The sequence below is a fragment of the Nyctibius grandis genome, chromosome 4, assembly GCF_013368605.1.
Source record: "Nyctibius grandis isolate bNycGra1 chromosome 4, bNycGra1.pri, whole genome shotgun sequence".
Taxonomy (NCBI): domain Eukaryota; kingdom Metazoa; phylum Chordata; class Aves; order Nyctibiiformes; family Nyctibiidae; genus Nyctibius; species Nyctibius grandis.
Genome location: NC_090661.1, coordinates 90,717,401 through 90,735,034, shown reverse-complemented (window position 1 = coordinate 90,735,034; position 17,634 = coordinate 90,717,401). Strand labels below are relative to the sequence as shown.

Below are 17,634 nucleotides of genomic sequence, written 5' to 3'. Positions count from 1 at the left end.
CGCTTGCACCACGGCCGCGACAGCCCCCGGCGCGGGCACCAGTCCCATCTGATAAAAACAGATCTGTGCTGCAAGGGAAGAGGGGGAACAGCTCTGACGAAGAAAGGCGACTCATCCCGTCCGTCCCAGGCTGCCAGCTGTGGGATGCTGTGGGAATTGCCTCCAGCCGGGGGGCTGCTTCGGGGAGAGGCAAGGGGAGTTTATTCACCGGAGTGGGACCGTGCCCCGTGGGGAGCAGGTCACGGCGGGATGTGTCTGGCCAGGGCATGCAGGAGAGAAGAGGATATTTGGCTGTGGGAGCTGGCCCATGTGGGGCCGGCAGTGTGTCCCAGGCTCTCGCCACTGACTGTGAGTGGTGAGGGGCACCCGGGGAGCCCAAAGCTCCCAGTGCCGGGCGGCACAGCCTCACGCTTTCCGCAGAGCCTGCTGATTCTGCTTTTGTCCTGGAGGCTCCCTCTGGTTTCCTGCCCCAGTAAGTTTTCAATGACTACATGTACCACAGAAGCCTAACTGCACCTCGGCTTTCCTTAGCCCCGAGTTAGGCAGGTACGAGCTCTGAGAGCAGGCTGCCAGCGAGCACCAAGACACACAACTCCCTTGTGTGTCTCCCAATCTTCAGCCAACAGCCATCCACTGGGTTGTACAAGGCATGACGCAGGAAATTCACATGGGTGTTCCCAGAGGGGAAGTTTGTGCTGTTGGAGCCAAAAAATTCCCTCGGGAACACGGAGGCGATGCTGCGGTACCCACCGGTCCCAGAAACCCCCACCAATACACCCCTCTTGCTGAGCCACCGCACGGTGTTCTGCAGCGCCTGTCCCCAGGCGACACACCCCAACCCCACCGGGTCCTTGCCCTCGGAGCCAATTTCAGTGGCTGAAAACATGCCGTGTAAGCAGCACTGCCACGGACTCCAGCAAAAATACCCTTTAAGTATTACTGGCATCAACACTTAAAGCATGTCGTAAGAAAAACAGCGAGCGCTGCACTGACGCTCATTTGCTCTCAATCGTGCTGCACTGCTTGCAATTCAGTTTTGAAATGATGTATTCAGAACTCCCATAAAACACTCGCCCCTTATAGCTGGAAATGGGTGGGTTTTGGTGCTCCAGTGTTACAGATGTACACCTGCCCCTGTCCTCGCCTCTCCAGCACTGTACACCCGCATTCGGAGAAGAGCTGTTTGGGCCGTGCTGGCTTTCTACAAAGGGATAGCCATGAGGATCAAGCACCTTTCTAAAGCTCCAAAGCTGGAGCTTTGGGAGTCCTCTGCCTGCCTGTGTTTTTTTCCCTGAAGAGGCACCAGCAGGGATGTCTCTGAGGAGCTCACCTACCCAGTGTCCTGCCCTGCACCACTCCTTCTCCCCACACCAGCTGCCCCTGGTCTAAAAGCTTGAAGCACCAAAAGCCACACTGATAGTCCTGTTCCTCCTCAGGCACATGGGAGCTTAAGAGACATGGTTTGTGCCCTGTTTTGTTTCTTTATGGTCTTTAAAAGCTTGAAAAGCCTCCAGGAGTCACAAAACAGGCACACCACTGCTCCTTCCTGACCTTTTAAGATTAGAAACATCAGCTCAGCTTACTGGTACTCACCTTTATGTCCAGAGGAGAAGTGGGGGGGTTCCCCCGCCCTTAAGTGGGATGGCAGGAAAGCAAACACGGAGATTTTTGTCTTATGCCAACAGAAATGTTGGCAGAGGGTCTCCCCCCGGCATGGGGCTGTCCACAGGATTTACAGCAGTAAGACACCACTCCGTAAGGACTGGTGTGCTTTTTTAGCTTCCTCTGTGGTGCGAGGAGCAAAGCCAGGTGCCAATACGTACAGAATTCCTAGGGGTGGCACTGGGGATCTTTAATTCTCTTCTCGAAAGATACACGTGGTCGGTGAACACAGCTGGAAGCGACCAGTCCCCAGGCAGCCACGGTGCACAGTGAGCCAGCCCAGCGCTGCGGCACACACAGCCATGCACAGCCTCGGTTACCACTCACACTCCAGGCACCCAGGAACGGGGTCTCCTGAATCCAAACCAAATTCCTTCATTCTCACGAGCACCGTAAGACACAAATTCAAGAGTCGTCTTCATCAGCTGTTTAGATGGAAGAGAAAGGCTGTGACAGGTAAAGAAGTGAGATTCCCCTAAACCTTGTAAGTTAAAAGTGTCCTCCTCAAACATGGGGGTAAAGTACTGAAACAAGCACCACTGGTCTTGCTCTGTCATCTGTGCCCAGCACAGTGCTACATACCTCCAGTTAAATAATACCAAAAAAAAACCACAAACTAAAGACAAATCTTACTGTTAACTCACAAAATGATACACACACACACGGGCAAGTTATCAGAAAAAGGCATTATATTTTGGTTTCCACCTTATTTAAAACTGATTTTGGTTTTCAGTCAATCAAATCTGAATATGTCTGAGTTCAGTTTTCAATTTCTTTTTCCCCCATAACAGTAATGATCTGGACGACCATAATTATAAAAGGGATGGGGAGAAAACCCGAGAACACGATACATAGTCTGAACTGTGCTCTCTTCCACACGAGCACTCCAGGGAATGTTAGTTTCAGCTCTTCTTTTTTTTTTTCTTTTTTTTCCCTTCAGGTTGTTACTAACAAAATCTCTACCGTTTATTAAAGCAAAGCTACAGTAAATTTTCTTGCAGTCTTACAGCAGGTTTTCATATTACCAGTAGGACTCGCATGCATGGATTGCAGTCACACACACACGCTCACAGACATTATACAGTAGCCAGCTGCCACCATAAAAAAAAAAAAGAAGGAAAAAGAAAACAAGACATTCATTTCTTTGAAGTGGTCAACATTAGAATCGCACCAAACTTTTGGATCAAAAAAAAAAAATACTGCACAGGTCTTCCACATCTACATGGTAAGTCATCCCTTCGCAATGGACGGAGCTCTCGTCTCCATTTGTTCAACATGCATCGCTGAAGCTTGAAGGCACGCTGGCCAAAGAGAGCCCTGTTCTTTTTTTGTCATCTTAACTCGAGTATGCTGCTCTCGGGGTGCAAAAAAAGGAAAAAAATAAAGCCAAGCCCTTTTGCAGCACACCGGGAAAAGGTCATTCGGAGACCACAGTACTTGGAAGGCAGCCCAGCTGCCCGGATTCTACTTCTAACTGTGCTCTTGGAGGCATTGAAAGAATACACTCGTCTTTAAAAATCACATATAAAGGCAAATTTCTGCAAACCTTTTATTTTCAAACTGCTTACGGTAGACTAACATTCCTGGAAGAAACTGGTCCTTCAGTCACCAGCTTCAAGTGGGAAATTTCCTACCTGCTGTCTTAAAACACTGAAGCACCAGAGATTATAGGGCTGATGTGTTCAGGCATCCATCACATTCAGGAAAACTTAACACGAAAAAAAGAAAAACCAAAAAAAAAAAAAAAGCCAAAATGAAAAGAAATCCCCAATGCCTCAAGAGCACTATATCAAACCAGAACTCTTGGGCTACTGACTGCCGGCACTGTCAGAAGCTGCTTGCTTCTGGGAAGACACCTGGAGGTTGAAGCCTTAACGGTGATTTCATATGCTCCCAGGGTGAGATTTGCTGAGCTTTACTGATTGTGAGATAAAGCAGTGTTTTGGAAAACTAAAAACCAACAAACTCATAATAACCATCACCAAAATCACCATTGGGAAAGTTCCATTTGTTAGAAGGTCTCATTGAGAAACATCAGTCCCTGCCCTGTGGAGCAGGACAGACATGATTAACAAAACCCAGAGCAACCCGTCCCCCACAAGCCGGGCCTTTGGGGACTAGTCCCCTAATTACATTGGAGGGGGAGAAAGAAAAATAAACTAAAAAAAAAAAAGGTTGTATCACCTTTTCCTCCTGTTAAAGTTTTAATCCTCTTATTCCACTTTTATTTCTTTGTTTTTTCCCCCAATTCTCCCTTCCACTCTGCCACCTTAGCTGGGGGAGTTATTGGTACGAGAGTTTGGAGAGTCCTGCTCATTTATTGTGTTCAAGAGTACACACACCGGCTGCCGGGGCAGGTGGTGGTGGCTGTGTTCACGGTGCTGCTCTTCCACAGAATTAAAAAGCCCTTCTTCCTCGTCCCCGTGGGGGTGGCCACTGCAGCTGTCGCAGAAGTCCAGGGGCCCGTCCAGAGCATCATCGATGAGCCCGTCGAACTCCTTGAGGTCGTCGTCGTGATGGCCCCGGTTGCATACGCAGACTTCGATGCCCGAGTCGCCGGTGAAACGGCGCTGCCTGCCCGGCGTCTTGTCCTTCGCGTCGGGAATGGCGCTGCTCTGCTCTAAGCTCTCAGAGCTGTAACCTTTTAGCAGTTCCTCCTTGCACTCCGTATCCTTATTGGGACCGGCCCTCTCCACTAGCTCAGCTCCCGTGCTGGTACCACCAGGCTCGACGCTTTGCATTTTGGCAACTGCTCGCTCGACCAGCGTGGTGGTGGAGGGCTCAGGGTCCCCGAGGCCGGGGGACCCGGTGTTGTCAGTACTGCTGCTATTGCCGCTGGGTGCTGCTGGGCTGCTCTGTGCTGGTTGCAGGTTTCTTGGCGTGTCCGGGATTGTGCTACTGCTGCCTGCTGGGACGCACTGCTGATGTAAGGCACTATATGGTGGTGGTGGGGTTGGCGGTCGGTTCACCACTTCCTCATAGGGAGGTAGTAAATAATTTGGCAAAAACCCTAAAAGGGGGAGGGCAAGGAGGAGAAGTTATTCCAGGAACAGCTTATCTCAGGAAACAAGTCACTAATACAGGTCGGTATGTCATTTGTCATCTACCAGCACCTGCCCACTGAACAGCTCAATGGGCCTTACAAGGGGTGCCAAAACCTGTCATGTTTTAGAGAAGCAGCCATCGCAGCACTGGAGGGCACCATTACAGCAGAGGGACACAGCTGGGAACAGCAGCCTGATCTCCCTGCTCTCAAGTCTATGAGTACCCTATGCCCTGTACCCTGGACCCCAATACAGCCCCACAAACCACACCAAGGGATGGCCTGCATTGGCTGGAGGGAACAACCTGGGAGATAACTCGCCAGCCCTCTCCAACACTGGCTTCTCAGCTAAGTTTTCACTTTCCAGAGCAAAGATTTCATCTCACAAAGCTTTGTGCAAATACAGAGACAAGAGCAGTTAGAAGGAACTTAGGATACTGGCTTTTGGCTGTTTTAGTGTGGGATTCAGCTTTTCTGGCGCAATCAGAATAAATTGGCAGTACTGGCAAGAGAGTTTGGTTTATTGTACTTACAGACCCTCAAATCTACAGAAGATTTTGTTTATTTCTTAAGAGGCAACAAAATAGTCTATATAGACAGAACGGACTTAAATACTGGAAACATTTAAAGATAGCTCTGCAGTTTTCCACGTGCAATTGCGTACCCCTGGGGCTAGGAAGGAAAGCACTGCTGGGGATTATTTCTGAGGTGGCTGCAAGAGTTTAACAAGAAAAGCAAGTTCATACATGCAATTCAACAGTCCGTTACAAGAAACTCGGTTGTGGTACCTCCAGTCAAAAAGCCGAGACTCGCTGTTCCAGACCAGTGGGGCAGGGCACGAAGGAGAGAACAAAGCGACTGTACTTTCCCTGAGCCGTGGGCAACGGCTCCTTCGTGCAAACTCCTAGGGCTGCTCACAAGCAGCATAGTCTGGGAACCGCAGCACAGGGCGGGAGCCAGCATGGTCTCTGCCCAGACACCACTTCCACCCAGCCTGTGTGACCAAATTTCGTGAAGCCACTTCCCACATCTCAGTCCCACCAGCAGCAAGTGCAGGCTGGAAAGGAGAAGCACGCATAACGTCCTGAACAAGGTATTCTAAGAACCTTTCCAGAAAAACCCAGGGAATCACTGCACTCACAGAGCCAAATCGAGGGTGGGTGTGGAGGTGCTGTAGCTGTTGTGGTTCAACTCCAAACTCAATGGGGCTCAAATGCATCCAGCCGCTGGAATACATCACCTCTTCTCTACAAGCCCAGGTTAGGCAGCAAAGCTGCCCCCCGCCTCTTGCTGAGCCCAACCACTGCCCCCCACTTCCACCCAACATGGGAAACATGTTGCTGGCCTGCTCCCCACAACCTCCAGGAAAAATGGTGTGAGGTACATACGGAAATAAAACGGCAGGGCTGAATAGTTATGGGCTTCCCGGTAAGCGATCAGGTTGATCTCATGTTGCCGCTGCTGGGCCTGGAGACGATGCTTGGTGCGTCGGTGATGACAAACGCAACAGCAGCTGAGGATGATGATGATGGTCCACACCAGCCAAAACCCTGTAGTGGAGGAGATCAAGTGTTAGCCACAGCGTGAGAGCCACATCCAACCCCAGGAAACCCCCCAAAGGTGATGGAGAAGATCATCAGAAAGCCTGTATCTGAACCCCGCACTGCTCTAAAGGCAGAAATAGGTGGTGCGCCAGGAGGCTTCAACATGGACCCCTCTGCATGGGTGACTGCTACTCTGGCAGCCTTGACAGAACTGGGTAACGATGTACATACTTTGGTACAAGATGGAATACGTTCAATAGGCACAGCTCTGGAGCAGAATGAAATATGGAGACAGGGCTAAGAACCCCCCGCACCATCCCTTGGATATCATTTCTTCTAGTCAAAAATATGAGCAGAGCTGTGAATAGCATTGAACTTGTCTCCCACAGCCACTTCGGTTTGAAAATAACAATCAAGACACAAAAGACACTCTGCAGATTGACCACAGAAGAAGAGAAAAACCCCAAGCCCTATGTTTTGCTTTTGTTTGCACTGCTCTTTAATTTCCAGCCCAAATCCTTCATTTTTATGCTTAACAAAAACATACTCTTTTTACATAAATGTCTCAAAATATTTTTAAAACTTATTTTTGCATTCAATGTCTTAAATTATCCAAAATTAAATTAAACTAGCCCCCCACTCTGAATCCTCAAGAAACCCAACTCCTGCTCCGTTTGTGGTCATGGCTGGTTTCTGTGCACTGGCGGACCGTACGTACACTGCTCCTTAAAAGGGAATTTTAAAAGACCACTTCCTGAATTTTCTCCAGTCCCTCCAACATGTGGAATAACCCCTGTTTCCGAGGGACACTCCAAAGAGCTACAACGTTCACTCCAGATGAGTCTTTTGTCCCCTGCAACTACAACCCACAGCTCTACCTGCCTCAGAGGTGTCTATAATCTGTCTTTTTTAAGCTCAGCTTTTGCAGCTAAGGATACCAGGAGAGCTCCCCCTTTAGAAACACGTAGACCTGGCAACCACTCCTCAGCAGAGATCACAACACCGTGTTTCTTTCAGTAGGACCTCTGCCACTCTTCATTATTCCCAAACAGACAAAATGAAGAGTCCTAGTGCTACAGCCCACTTTCAGCATGGCCATCATGCTCTGTGAGATCAAACTGCTTGTTTCTCCCTAGTAAAAACCTCTAGTCCTGCCTTTACAATACCTTGATGTTTCCAGCATCCCCTGCCGAGTTAGGGATGTCTTCTCTGCTAAGAGCTGGGTGGGGAAAGGTGAACAGTTTAGGAATTTGAAGAATGAGAGGAGTATTGCTCTCTCTGGCTCAGGACAAAGTGCAATCGACCCATATCACAGATCTCAGAGCCCCACACTGGGCTGTTTGTAAGCGAACTGGATATGCCGTATCATGCCTCCGAGCATTTTGAGCAGGGACTTTCACCTCCCCGTGTCATAACCCAAATTCTCCATGTATTTTGGCACAGCAAACTGAAATCTCTCTCTTGCCTTGCGCAACCAAGTTCCCTAATGGACTGGATTCCGCCTTATACCCAAACTTATCAAAACCTGCTATCAAATGAAGGTGTTACATGCTCCATTTTTTTTTTTTGCTTGGCTGGAAACCAAGGTTCCTAGGCAGTTTTTCTAGCCAGCCTGCTCAGCTGTACCACGAAGGGCAGAGAGAAGACTGTGATCTTCACTCCAGAGAAGCAAAGGACGAAGCACTCAAGATGCCCTCTGCACTTCCTTCAAACCAAGCTGAGGAAGTGTCCACTGCCCTCCAAACCCTCTCCTGCTTCTAAAAAAGCCTTTTTATAAAAACTATAAGGATTGGTCTAGTCCACCCTCCCCTCCAAAGCCAGGCATTTGCAACCACCATCTCACAGTTTGAAGACTCCCACCAATACACTTTATTTCTTGCTAAGAGAGGGTCCCTTGGCTCTTGCTTGCTGAGGAAGTAAGAACACACTCATCAAAACCATGTTACTGGCACAGCACGTCACCATGCACCGAAGCAGGCCTGCAGTTCATCTTCCAAGTACTCCTTATTTTCGAAGAGCAGTCCGTGATCATGTGTTCAAAAACAATGGAAAATTACACCCAGCTATCCAGGGATTTTTGCTACAGTTATGCAAACAGATGCTTTTTAACACATTTGATCATGTCCTTTCCCAAGGACTCTAGATGCAATGGTAGCAAGCAGCACTTAGTTAGTTAAGATGTCCTGGAGAACTGCCACTGTTAAGCAATCTCAGCTGTAGCAGCTGAATTTTTCTGCAGGGAATAACTGCTCCCACCCAGCCCTGCATCCAGAAGATTAAAAAAGTACTTCTTTAGAAAACTTCTCTACCCATTCCAGAGAAATCCCAAAGTGCTCTGCAGACAAACCAATGCACAAGCTCAGAGTAGGGGTCAAAGTAAGCTCAGCCATTCCTGGGAGGACGTGCGGCAACTCTGTAAACAGGCAGTAACAACATCCAACAGTTTAGGATAATAAATTAATGCTGGATCCTACTGAAACCGCAGGTGGCATTTTAAGTAAACAGACCATAATTTACTGGATTGCAATCTGGCCACAGTGCCAGGAACAACACCTCCATTCTCATGCAAAAGGTCTATGCACGCTCGCAACCACAAGTGGACAATCTGTTGTTTTTCATGGGAATTTCCAGAAAAAGCAGCCACTAATACCATGTTATTGCCTGGTTTCATTAACCACTGACGCTTCCTAGAGCTTGTAGGAATTACTCAACCCCTGACTCAGCACGAGCCCAAGGACTTGCCTGGATGATCACAGGAGGTCAGCAGCATGTGCCCACCACAGCCATTTGCTGGCCTGGCTTCTGGCATCCTTTTTATTGGCTTTGCCCCCACCTTGTCACGCAACAGCACATCTGCACCACAGGGCTGAAAGCCCCCTCACTGCGTTGGGAGCAACAGGATGGGACACCCATAGGTGCTGAGGCACACGAGGGGCTCCTTGGCTGTCGCTTGAACAGGCGTGCCAGTGTTGAGAGATGAAGCGGGTGCAGTCTGGTTGCAAGCCCAGCACAGTGCTGGGAGTCCAGGGCCTCCATAAAAGGCTCTACAATGTGCCTTAGCCAGAAGTTTGGGCACAGCTGCAATTTTGGCTGCAGAACAGAAAAACTGTAAAAGCCTAGCAAATATATAGTACGGTCACTTATTTGGAATAAAGCTATGCCTACAAGGCCAAGTGCATTTGTAAATATTATGTCTAAAAGTATGGAGTGAGCAGTGAAGATGTCCAGGGCTGAGCTGTGCATTTGCACACCTGGTGATGCTTGGCTTCAAACCAGCAGTGGGGAGGTAAGCCGAGCAGACCACTGGCCCATGCACCCAGCGGCTCATTTGGCAGGAGGGGAAGGAAGGGAATTTCAAATTCACCCAAAGACAACACCACCCGAGCACAAAATGCTGAGGCTGAGCACAGCAGCAGTACACGCTAACACCTCGTTCATGGCAAAAGCAGGTACCAGCTCTGCCTCATGCTGCAAATGGGTGAGATGTGCAAAGGCAACAGAAGTTTGGCATTAAAAGACCTCTAAAAGCCAAGTAAAACTGGGCTTCTAGTTGCCTTCACTGTCCCCAAAAGCCTTCCCTATGCTCTTCAACATGTGCCTCCTTCCCAAATGGACATGAGCTGGTTTTCAGCTGCTGTGTGCTGAGCTATCGCTGCAGTCACTGGAAAAGGAGAAAAGGTTGGGAGACACTGGGCATCCTGCGCCAAGTTTGCCATTAAGTGTCTGATTGGAGAGTACTTCCCACTGCCAACCTGGCAGTGACCACTGGGAACAAAAGCTCGCAGCAACCTGAGGGGAACATGACAAGCAAAGAGCAAACAGGGTCTTTGGAAAAACAACTGCTAAGGGACAGCATCAACAGAAACGATGCACCAGTTCAGAGCTAAACACGCACTGGGGGACCGTTGGACTTGAAGGCAATTTCAGGCTCGCTCTTGGTTTATACAAGAGTCATCAGTTGAAACACTCTCCAGTCTAAAAAGGCTGAGTCCTGAGAAACACTGCTATACTTTCTGTCAAATTCACTGGTGATGCCAATGGGTAGCTAATAATGCAACCAAAGGGTGAATCAGACACAGCCAAGGAGCTGGGTTTTGCCAAGAGATTTCCCTGCCAGACCATCAAAACCTTTCACAAAAACAAAAAAAAGAAGTACCAACCTCTTACCCAGCATCAGACAGGCTCAGAGCTGTAAGCTCTAGACGAGCACCAAGCTCGGAGAGTCAGAACAGGAGCTGCAGAAAGACCCAGGAACAGAATTAGCTCCCACGAAAGCCATCTCTCACAAGCAGAGGAAATACCCAAGAAAGAGAAGGCTGCTACGTTTACAGTGTCCTTGGGAAAGGGAGCCCCATCACAGGGTCACGCACCAGAGATGTTTTCTACCAGCTGTGAAAGAATATGCCAGGCTTAAAGCTTCAAGAAAAAGACCTTTCTGGGACACTGACCATAGTTTTCCCCAAACTTAAGAATAATTAAGAATAAAATAATTTAAGAATAAAAAAACCAGAGCATTCCTTCCTCATGAAAAAGGGAGGAGCAATGTTTAGTCTGATGTACTGTGTTTGCTGCCTGGGATGTTGCCATCAGCATTCCCGTTGAGGGAAGCTCCTTTTATCCTGTGCAAAATGGAAAACGTTTTCTAGAGTGTTCCAAGGGTAGGAACAGAGAAATCTGCCCTCAAGTTCACGGTAAACTTGGGCAAATGCCATCGCTCTGTTGGCAGGAAGTCCCCTAAAAGCAAGCCAAAACATACTGCAAAGTGTTTTTGTGTCTGCCTGACAAGCATCTGGGTAATAGCTTTGGCTCCACGAGAGCTGGTTCTGAACAGAAGGAGAAGTGGGACAATTTCATTGACTAAAAAGTGATGTCCCAAATGGTGGCCTCACAGTCAGCCATGACTGGAAAAAAATTGTCTTGCACAGACAGGGCCAACGGTACCATCAAAAATAGGACAGAGATTTAATTGGTACCACAACCTGGATGCACTTGGGTTTAGTAGTGTCCTTGGCACAGAGACCGCATCGCCTCCTGCCACTTCAGACACGAGCCTGTATGAGTCGATGCTGCTGCTCAAGAACGCCAGACGAAGGATCCAGGCCATAGGCCTATGAACACTTTAAGAAGGGAAAAAAAGAGGCTGCTGAATGACGTGGTCCTCTCTTGCCTGTCTCTTCCATACCTCCTGCTGCCTCCTCCACCTCTTCTCAGGCCAGCGTAAAGTTGTGTGCAACTCTGCTTTGAACTGGTTTGAGGGAACCGGAGCAGGTTGAAACTCATCTGTCAAACACAACAGCAGCAAGGGAAAGACTGTGACTTTCAGTGACAGTTTTATGTCAGTTTAAATCAGTGGAACTGCAGTCCCAGCCTGACCACACTGGAGGAAAAAGTTACTGAGTATTTGTGGAGTACAATAGCAAAAAAAAAAAAAGCTGAAGACAACATCTCCAACTCCTGCTTGCTTGCTCCCAGGCTGGTAAGTCAGACAGAAGGAGATGGACATTAACTGCAGCCGGTTTCTAGTTTTCAGAATAGTGTCCAGTATACATGGTACACTCACTGCCATGAGATAAGACAGAAAGACAGGTTTCAGAAAAATCCTTTGCTTATCCTTCAGTGAGAGTCAATTTGAGGCAGTAAATCTACAGACACTGTTTTTATGCTTCTCTCCCAGGGAGGGAGCCTTTGAAGAGCAATGGCTCCAGTGCTCCAGAAAACACGTTTGTGAGTCCAGTCAATTACAGTTGACTTACCCCTCCCAAGACATCTATTTTGGTAAAATACATGTTGAACAGTGGTCTAACAGAGATCAGAGGGGACCATCCAGCCGAGACCATGTCCAGAACATCTGGGAACAAGATCTGGAGAACAGTCTGCACCAATAGATCTGGGTATTTGGTGAGGAGCTGGGTTGGAGGTACAGAAGGCATGGAGTGAAACAGCACAAGCAAGCTCTCTTGCCTTTCCTTGCTGTTTAACACTGAGCAGGTGGAAGAAGGCCACATGGGGCAAAAGTCAGTATCTGCACAGTCAGACTATGCAAGACAGCTTGCCTTCTCCTTTGGATTTTCAAATTGTACCAAGCCACACCAAAACAAGCTTAAGATCACAGAATCATCGAATTGTTTAGGTTAGAAAAGACCTTTGAGATCACCAAGTCCAACTGTTAACCTAGCACTGCCAAGTCCGCCACTAAACCACGTCCCTCAGCACCACACTACATGTCTTTTAAAGACCTCCAGGGATGGTGACTCAATGATTTTGCTGTCTGGATTAGGCTACAAAAAGTACAAGGAAATCAGGAAATAACTCCCTCAGTGACCCTATCATGAGTTTCTGCATGGCTGTGACATCTGTTTTGTTTGCCCTATACTTTCAGCTAGGCTTTGTCATGGCAGGGTTATCACTGAAGCACCAGCTGAGGAGTAACAACAGCAGCCAAAGGTGAAGTTTGATACACCTAGGAAAGAGAAAGCAAGTACAACCATGTAGGAGGCTAGGTGAAAGACAAGGAACAGGGCAAATCCCTCTCTGAAAAAGGATGTGGTTATACTGAAGCATAAGCTAACACGGGGTGAGGAAGAAAACATGGGACTGATGTGTTATTTGACTGAGGGTTTTGGAGACTGCAGCAAAGTCTTGGAAATTAATTCCTATTCTAAAGCTGACTTGGAACATGTACATGGTGCAGCAGTCGCTTTCGTTTCAGCAACTAACCGGATCCTTGCCAAAATTTTCTGGCAGCATGCTTTTTGGGGAAAAGAGCTGTCGAGAGATTCCAAGGGGGAGCGTGCAGAGATGAGCAAAATGTTCAAAATCAGCAAAAACATCAACTGTGCTGCCTGCAAACAGGACATTTTTTCCTGTACAACCCTTCCACTTGGGCCCAAACAGTCAAGATCTTTTTTTCCCAGAAACAGAGGAGCTCAGTATCACTGCTAAAGCAGCCAAAATGAAGCAAAATAGGCACATCCAGCATCTGAATACACACTCATCGCTAATGCTGGTTTGTTGTACAGTACCTAAATGACCCAAGACCAGCTAAGCCCTCTAACTTTGAAATCCTACAACTGAGATCTGCAGCCAGTGACCAGCTGCCTGTTTCCATGCTCCAGGACTCGTGAAGCACAGCGTACCGTTCTTTCAACCACACTACGCAAAATACTTTCTACAGCTTTGCTTGCTGTGTTCAGAGCCTCTGGAATTGTCTAATTTCATGCTGGTCTTGAATAGGCAAGGAGAGACACAAGGATGGATATGAGAAGACCTGGATTTTGTTTTCAGTCCACATTATACACTTAAACTTGAAAATCCAGAACGTCTGAGCCTTAATTCTTAACCTACAAAATGCAGGAACATGTACATGATTCCTTCATCTCCTTCTCTCCTGTATTTTGAAAAGCGGTATTTTGGAACATTTACACAGTAAGACACCTGCCAGGCCTGGACAAAGGCCAACACTGGAAAACTCCGGCAAATCACAATCACATCATAACAGACCTGAATAAAAACTGCTAGTAAGCAAAATCCAGTGGCTGCTGCCATTCTCCCAAGATCACAGTCTTCCTCTTGGGAACCATGAGCTCTCTGGGGAGCCCAAAGAAATTGTTAGGCTAAAATGTTGAACCAGCTCAACCCCCATCCAAACAAACACCTCTCCCTATGTGAGGAAATGCAACAGTAAAGCCCCTTCTTCCCTTTTACTTTTTATGATGGTATTCCAAGAAAATTAGAAGACGTACTGCACTTTTTTCCCCTCATATTACCAGCTACCAAGCTTGAGCTAAGAACTAATTAGACCTTTATATAGCTATTAGACCTATATATATAAATCTGCATATAGTTTTTTTATTTGGCAACACGGCACTATTTTTTTTTTTTTAATAAAAGATGGGTGGGGAATCTGAACTGGGCTGTTATCTAATTTTAAACACAGGCTGTCCACCTGCTTGGCATATCATGTTCTCCATTCCTCCACTCCACCCCTTAGCAAAATAATACCTTGATTTTGCATCCTATTCCACAACCCTCAAGGACTGGTTTATAATTACTGCAACTTTACTTGCTGTCTAAAAATGTTGAGATCAGCCATTTTCAAAGACAAACTTCCCTCAAGGTCTTAAACAGGGAAAAAGATCCTTTTTATGTGAAAAACTCCAAGTGGCCACAAGACTGGATCACATTTCAGAAGGCATGTCCAGCAAAGACAGACTAGTTTTCTTTTCCATTTCAAATGCCACCTCCTCTGCTGCTTCTCCATGAAGCTGCAGTGGCAAATAAATACAGGATTTAATTCAATGGGACTAGCAAGGTCTGTTTTCAGGCACACAATAGCACTGGTCTGAGAAGGTCAAAAGGAGCAGAAACTTCTCAAAAGCTACTTCAGTACATGCATACACTGGTTAAAATCAAAACGTAGACCAACCATGAAGCCATACTTAAAAGGTGCTGCTAACTTAACTGTTCATTAACCAAAAGTTATTATTAACTTTTAAAAAGCTAATCTATTCCCAAGCATGTAAAGCTGTTGCTCTCCACACCATCATTTCAGTGCTTTAGACTATTTACATATACTATCACTGCTATTCACCTTGAAGGTCTTAAGAGTGCCTCACCACACGTACCTAACAAAGATAGTTGACAACTCCTGGAGCAGCAGGTAAGTCCTGCAGCTGTGGTCGCAAGCTCTAGAATATGTTTTCTTCGATTTAAAGGATATGCTCTCCCTGATTCCCCCCTCCTAATCCCAGAAACCTTTTTCTAACCCTCATAATGGCAAAGCAAGCTTTGAAAACATTAACCAATTTTAAATCAATGTTGGATGTTTGCCTGAATTTGCAGCCTAGAAGAACAGGTCTCACGTTTGCATTATTCCCCTCAATGTGGTATATGATGTTCTCTGCAATGCAGAAGGAATGTGAGTCTCAACACAAAAACCCATTCCTCCCTAGGAACCATCCAGCAGTGTGTGCACTAACACATTTATTCCATGATCTCAGCATAACCTGTGTGCCTGCCATAGAAAGAAGTCTGAAATATTCTGCTTACTTCTAACAAAATCTGGTTTTATCTTCCAAGAACTTTTATGACGCAGCCAGGCACTGCCAAGTATAAAAGTCTGTGCCATACTGAGAGTGCAAAGACAGTTAAAGTAAAATCACTCCATTAAAACGGCAGGGGGCTGTTGTTCGGACTCTATTGTTCGTATGCAATTCAATTAAGCCTCTTTTTCAAGATGTCCATGGGAGAAACGTGGCGACTGTGCAACAAGCTCCAGTGTGCAGCTGTACTCCCTGCTGTTGCTCAATTTAGATCCTGCTTGCCACAGAGTCTGTAAGCCCTTGCATACATGCCTCTTCCTCTACATTCCCACCCACACAAATCCAAAACCGGGTCTGACCTTCCCAACTCTGCTTTGTCCGTGCATCCCCATATAGTCCGAACAAATTCCAGCCATCTGTCCTGACTGTGCTGCCGACTGCTACAATCTGAACCAGGCAGTCCAAGGCAGCCACGCATTCATGCCTGTTTCTCAGCCTGCTAGGATCCCTGAAGCTGCCCACCTGGTCCTGAATCATTTCTCGAACTGTTTGGAGACTTCTGATAATAAAGCTGCTGTAAAGGGTCTGCAATACATTCAAATCCTGCCATTAATATCAGCACAGCCAGCCACTACAGTGATGCACAGTGTCTTGAAGGAGTCTATTAGAGTCCTGTTTAATTTACAACCACATCCTCCATGCTTCACTGGCTAATTTGAAAAGTAAAAGCATGTTTCTAGACTAAAGGATAAAGCGTCAGCTATTCCTGTCCTTGGATCCAGGTTAAGTGACACTTTTTGTATGTATAATACATTTCCACACACACGTTACTTTGAGAACGTGAAACTGTGGGCACATCAGAGGGATTAAGCAGATAGCACAGTTGCATAAAAACTACAAGATACCATTGGGTGTGGTAAGAAAATATCTCCCATCTCTAATGCGGACGTACGATGTTCAGAGTTCCACATTTCCAAATTCTGGGAGCACAGGCACCTTCGCAGCCTACGCTCCTGGCAGTACAACAGCATGTCATCATCAATATTCAACCCTTTGTGCTCCTCCTCAAGAAAGGAAGACACCATCAGACCGGCACAACTCTAAAAGTTTGCCTTTAAAATAGAGCATTTCTTACTTTCCTATCCTTTCAACTTCCCATTTTTCCATATATCTTTATCAGAGTTTTGCTGACCTGCTTTGACCTGCCTGCTGCCATCTAAAGGGACTTAAGATATACTCATTTAACCACTCACTAGAAGCACAGGTAGTTTTAAATCCCAGATTTTGAGAAAGAGGAGATAAGAGGGGTTCCAATGGGCAATGTATGCTCCTCGCAGCCCACAGTATTTAGCCACTGTCAGCTCACAAGATTTGCCCAAGACCCTCTCCACCCAAGGAGCTGTGCTCCAAACACAGTGCATCCTGAAGAGAATAAATGTCCTGGCCACCCTCCTTGACAGGAAAGCTTTAAAAAGATAAATCAGATTTAAACTGTCGTTCTTGCAAAGAACTAAAACAATAAGATGAACGATACTGAATTAATTCTCTGTGTGTGTCAAATTCTAGTGTTGTGCATATCAGCATTTCTCCCTCAAGCGTGGTTTGCCCACTCACATACAATGTTATTTTGAGTACCCTCAGTATTGCCCAAATCAGTGAGAAGACCAAACAACAAATCTCCAGTGATGAATATGGCAAGATGACCCATTACTCCTCAAAAAGCAGGCGATGCCCGTTGTAACAATCCTATTTCCCTTGCGTATCACGTCAGCTCCAGTTCGTGTTGCAGTGAAATGCAATGGCAACGCATAACAAGGGCTGAATACAAAACCCCACGGGACACAAGCCAGACCTGTAGTACGGTATGAGAGCCATGCAGATTAGGAAGGGAAGCCATACAAAATGTAAGGACTTACACCAGAGTTCATAGTAGTAGTTGCAACACTGGGATTGTCCACAACAGTGGCCCGTTTCACATATGTAACTTTGATTGTTGACACCCATGCAGGTTTCCTTGTCCTAAAATTAAACAGACACACTTTTAAGATGCTTTGTCAGTATCTTCTGTAAATGTAATCTTTAACTCAACGATCTGCAAGCATTTGAAAAGTCACAAGTTATGATCTTGGGAAACTCTAAAATACATAATGAGGTTAAAATACAGCTAAGAATCACCAAAACCCACAAAGGACCGTTCAGAGGAAAACCCCATATCTCCAAATTCATAAGTTACATTGCTTTAGCATCTAATCAGCGCTGCTTTCTCATCATTCCTTTCCTTTTCCATTGGAAGTTATCACGTTTTGGGAGCCAGGCATTCTCTTAAAGAAGAGATGTCATTTGT

The 17,634-nt window shown here is 46.6% G+C and overlaps 1 protein-coding gene across 3 annotated transcripts in view; it reads right to left on the bottom strand.

The window, feature by feature from the left end:
* Positions 1-2,333: 2,333 nt before the first annotated feature.
* Positions 2,334-17,634, bottom strand: part of WBP1L (WW domain binding protein 1 like) — a 60,351-nt gene continuing 45,050 nt past the window's right edge. For all 3 annotated transcript variants that reach the window (XM_068399875.1, XM_068399874.1, XM_068399876.1), the window contains 3 exons: positions 17,207-17,309; positions 6,094-6,255; positions 2,334-4,672 (listed from right to left, as the gene is read on the bottom strand). In XM_068399875.1, coding sequence (XP_068255976.1) covers positions 3,933-4,672; positions 6,094-6,255; positions 17,207-17,309 — 1,005 coding nt within the window. In that variant the 3' untranslated portion in view covers positions 2,334-3,932. The remainder of the gene's footprint in view (positions 4,673-6,093; positions 6,256-17,206; positions 17,310-17,634) is intronic.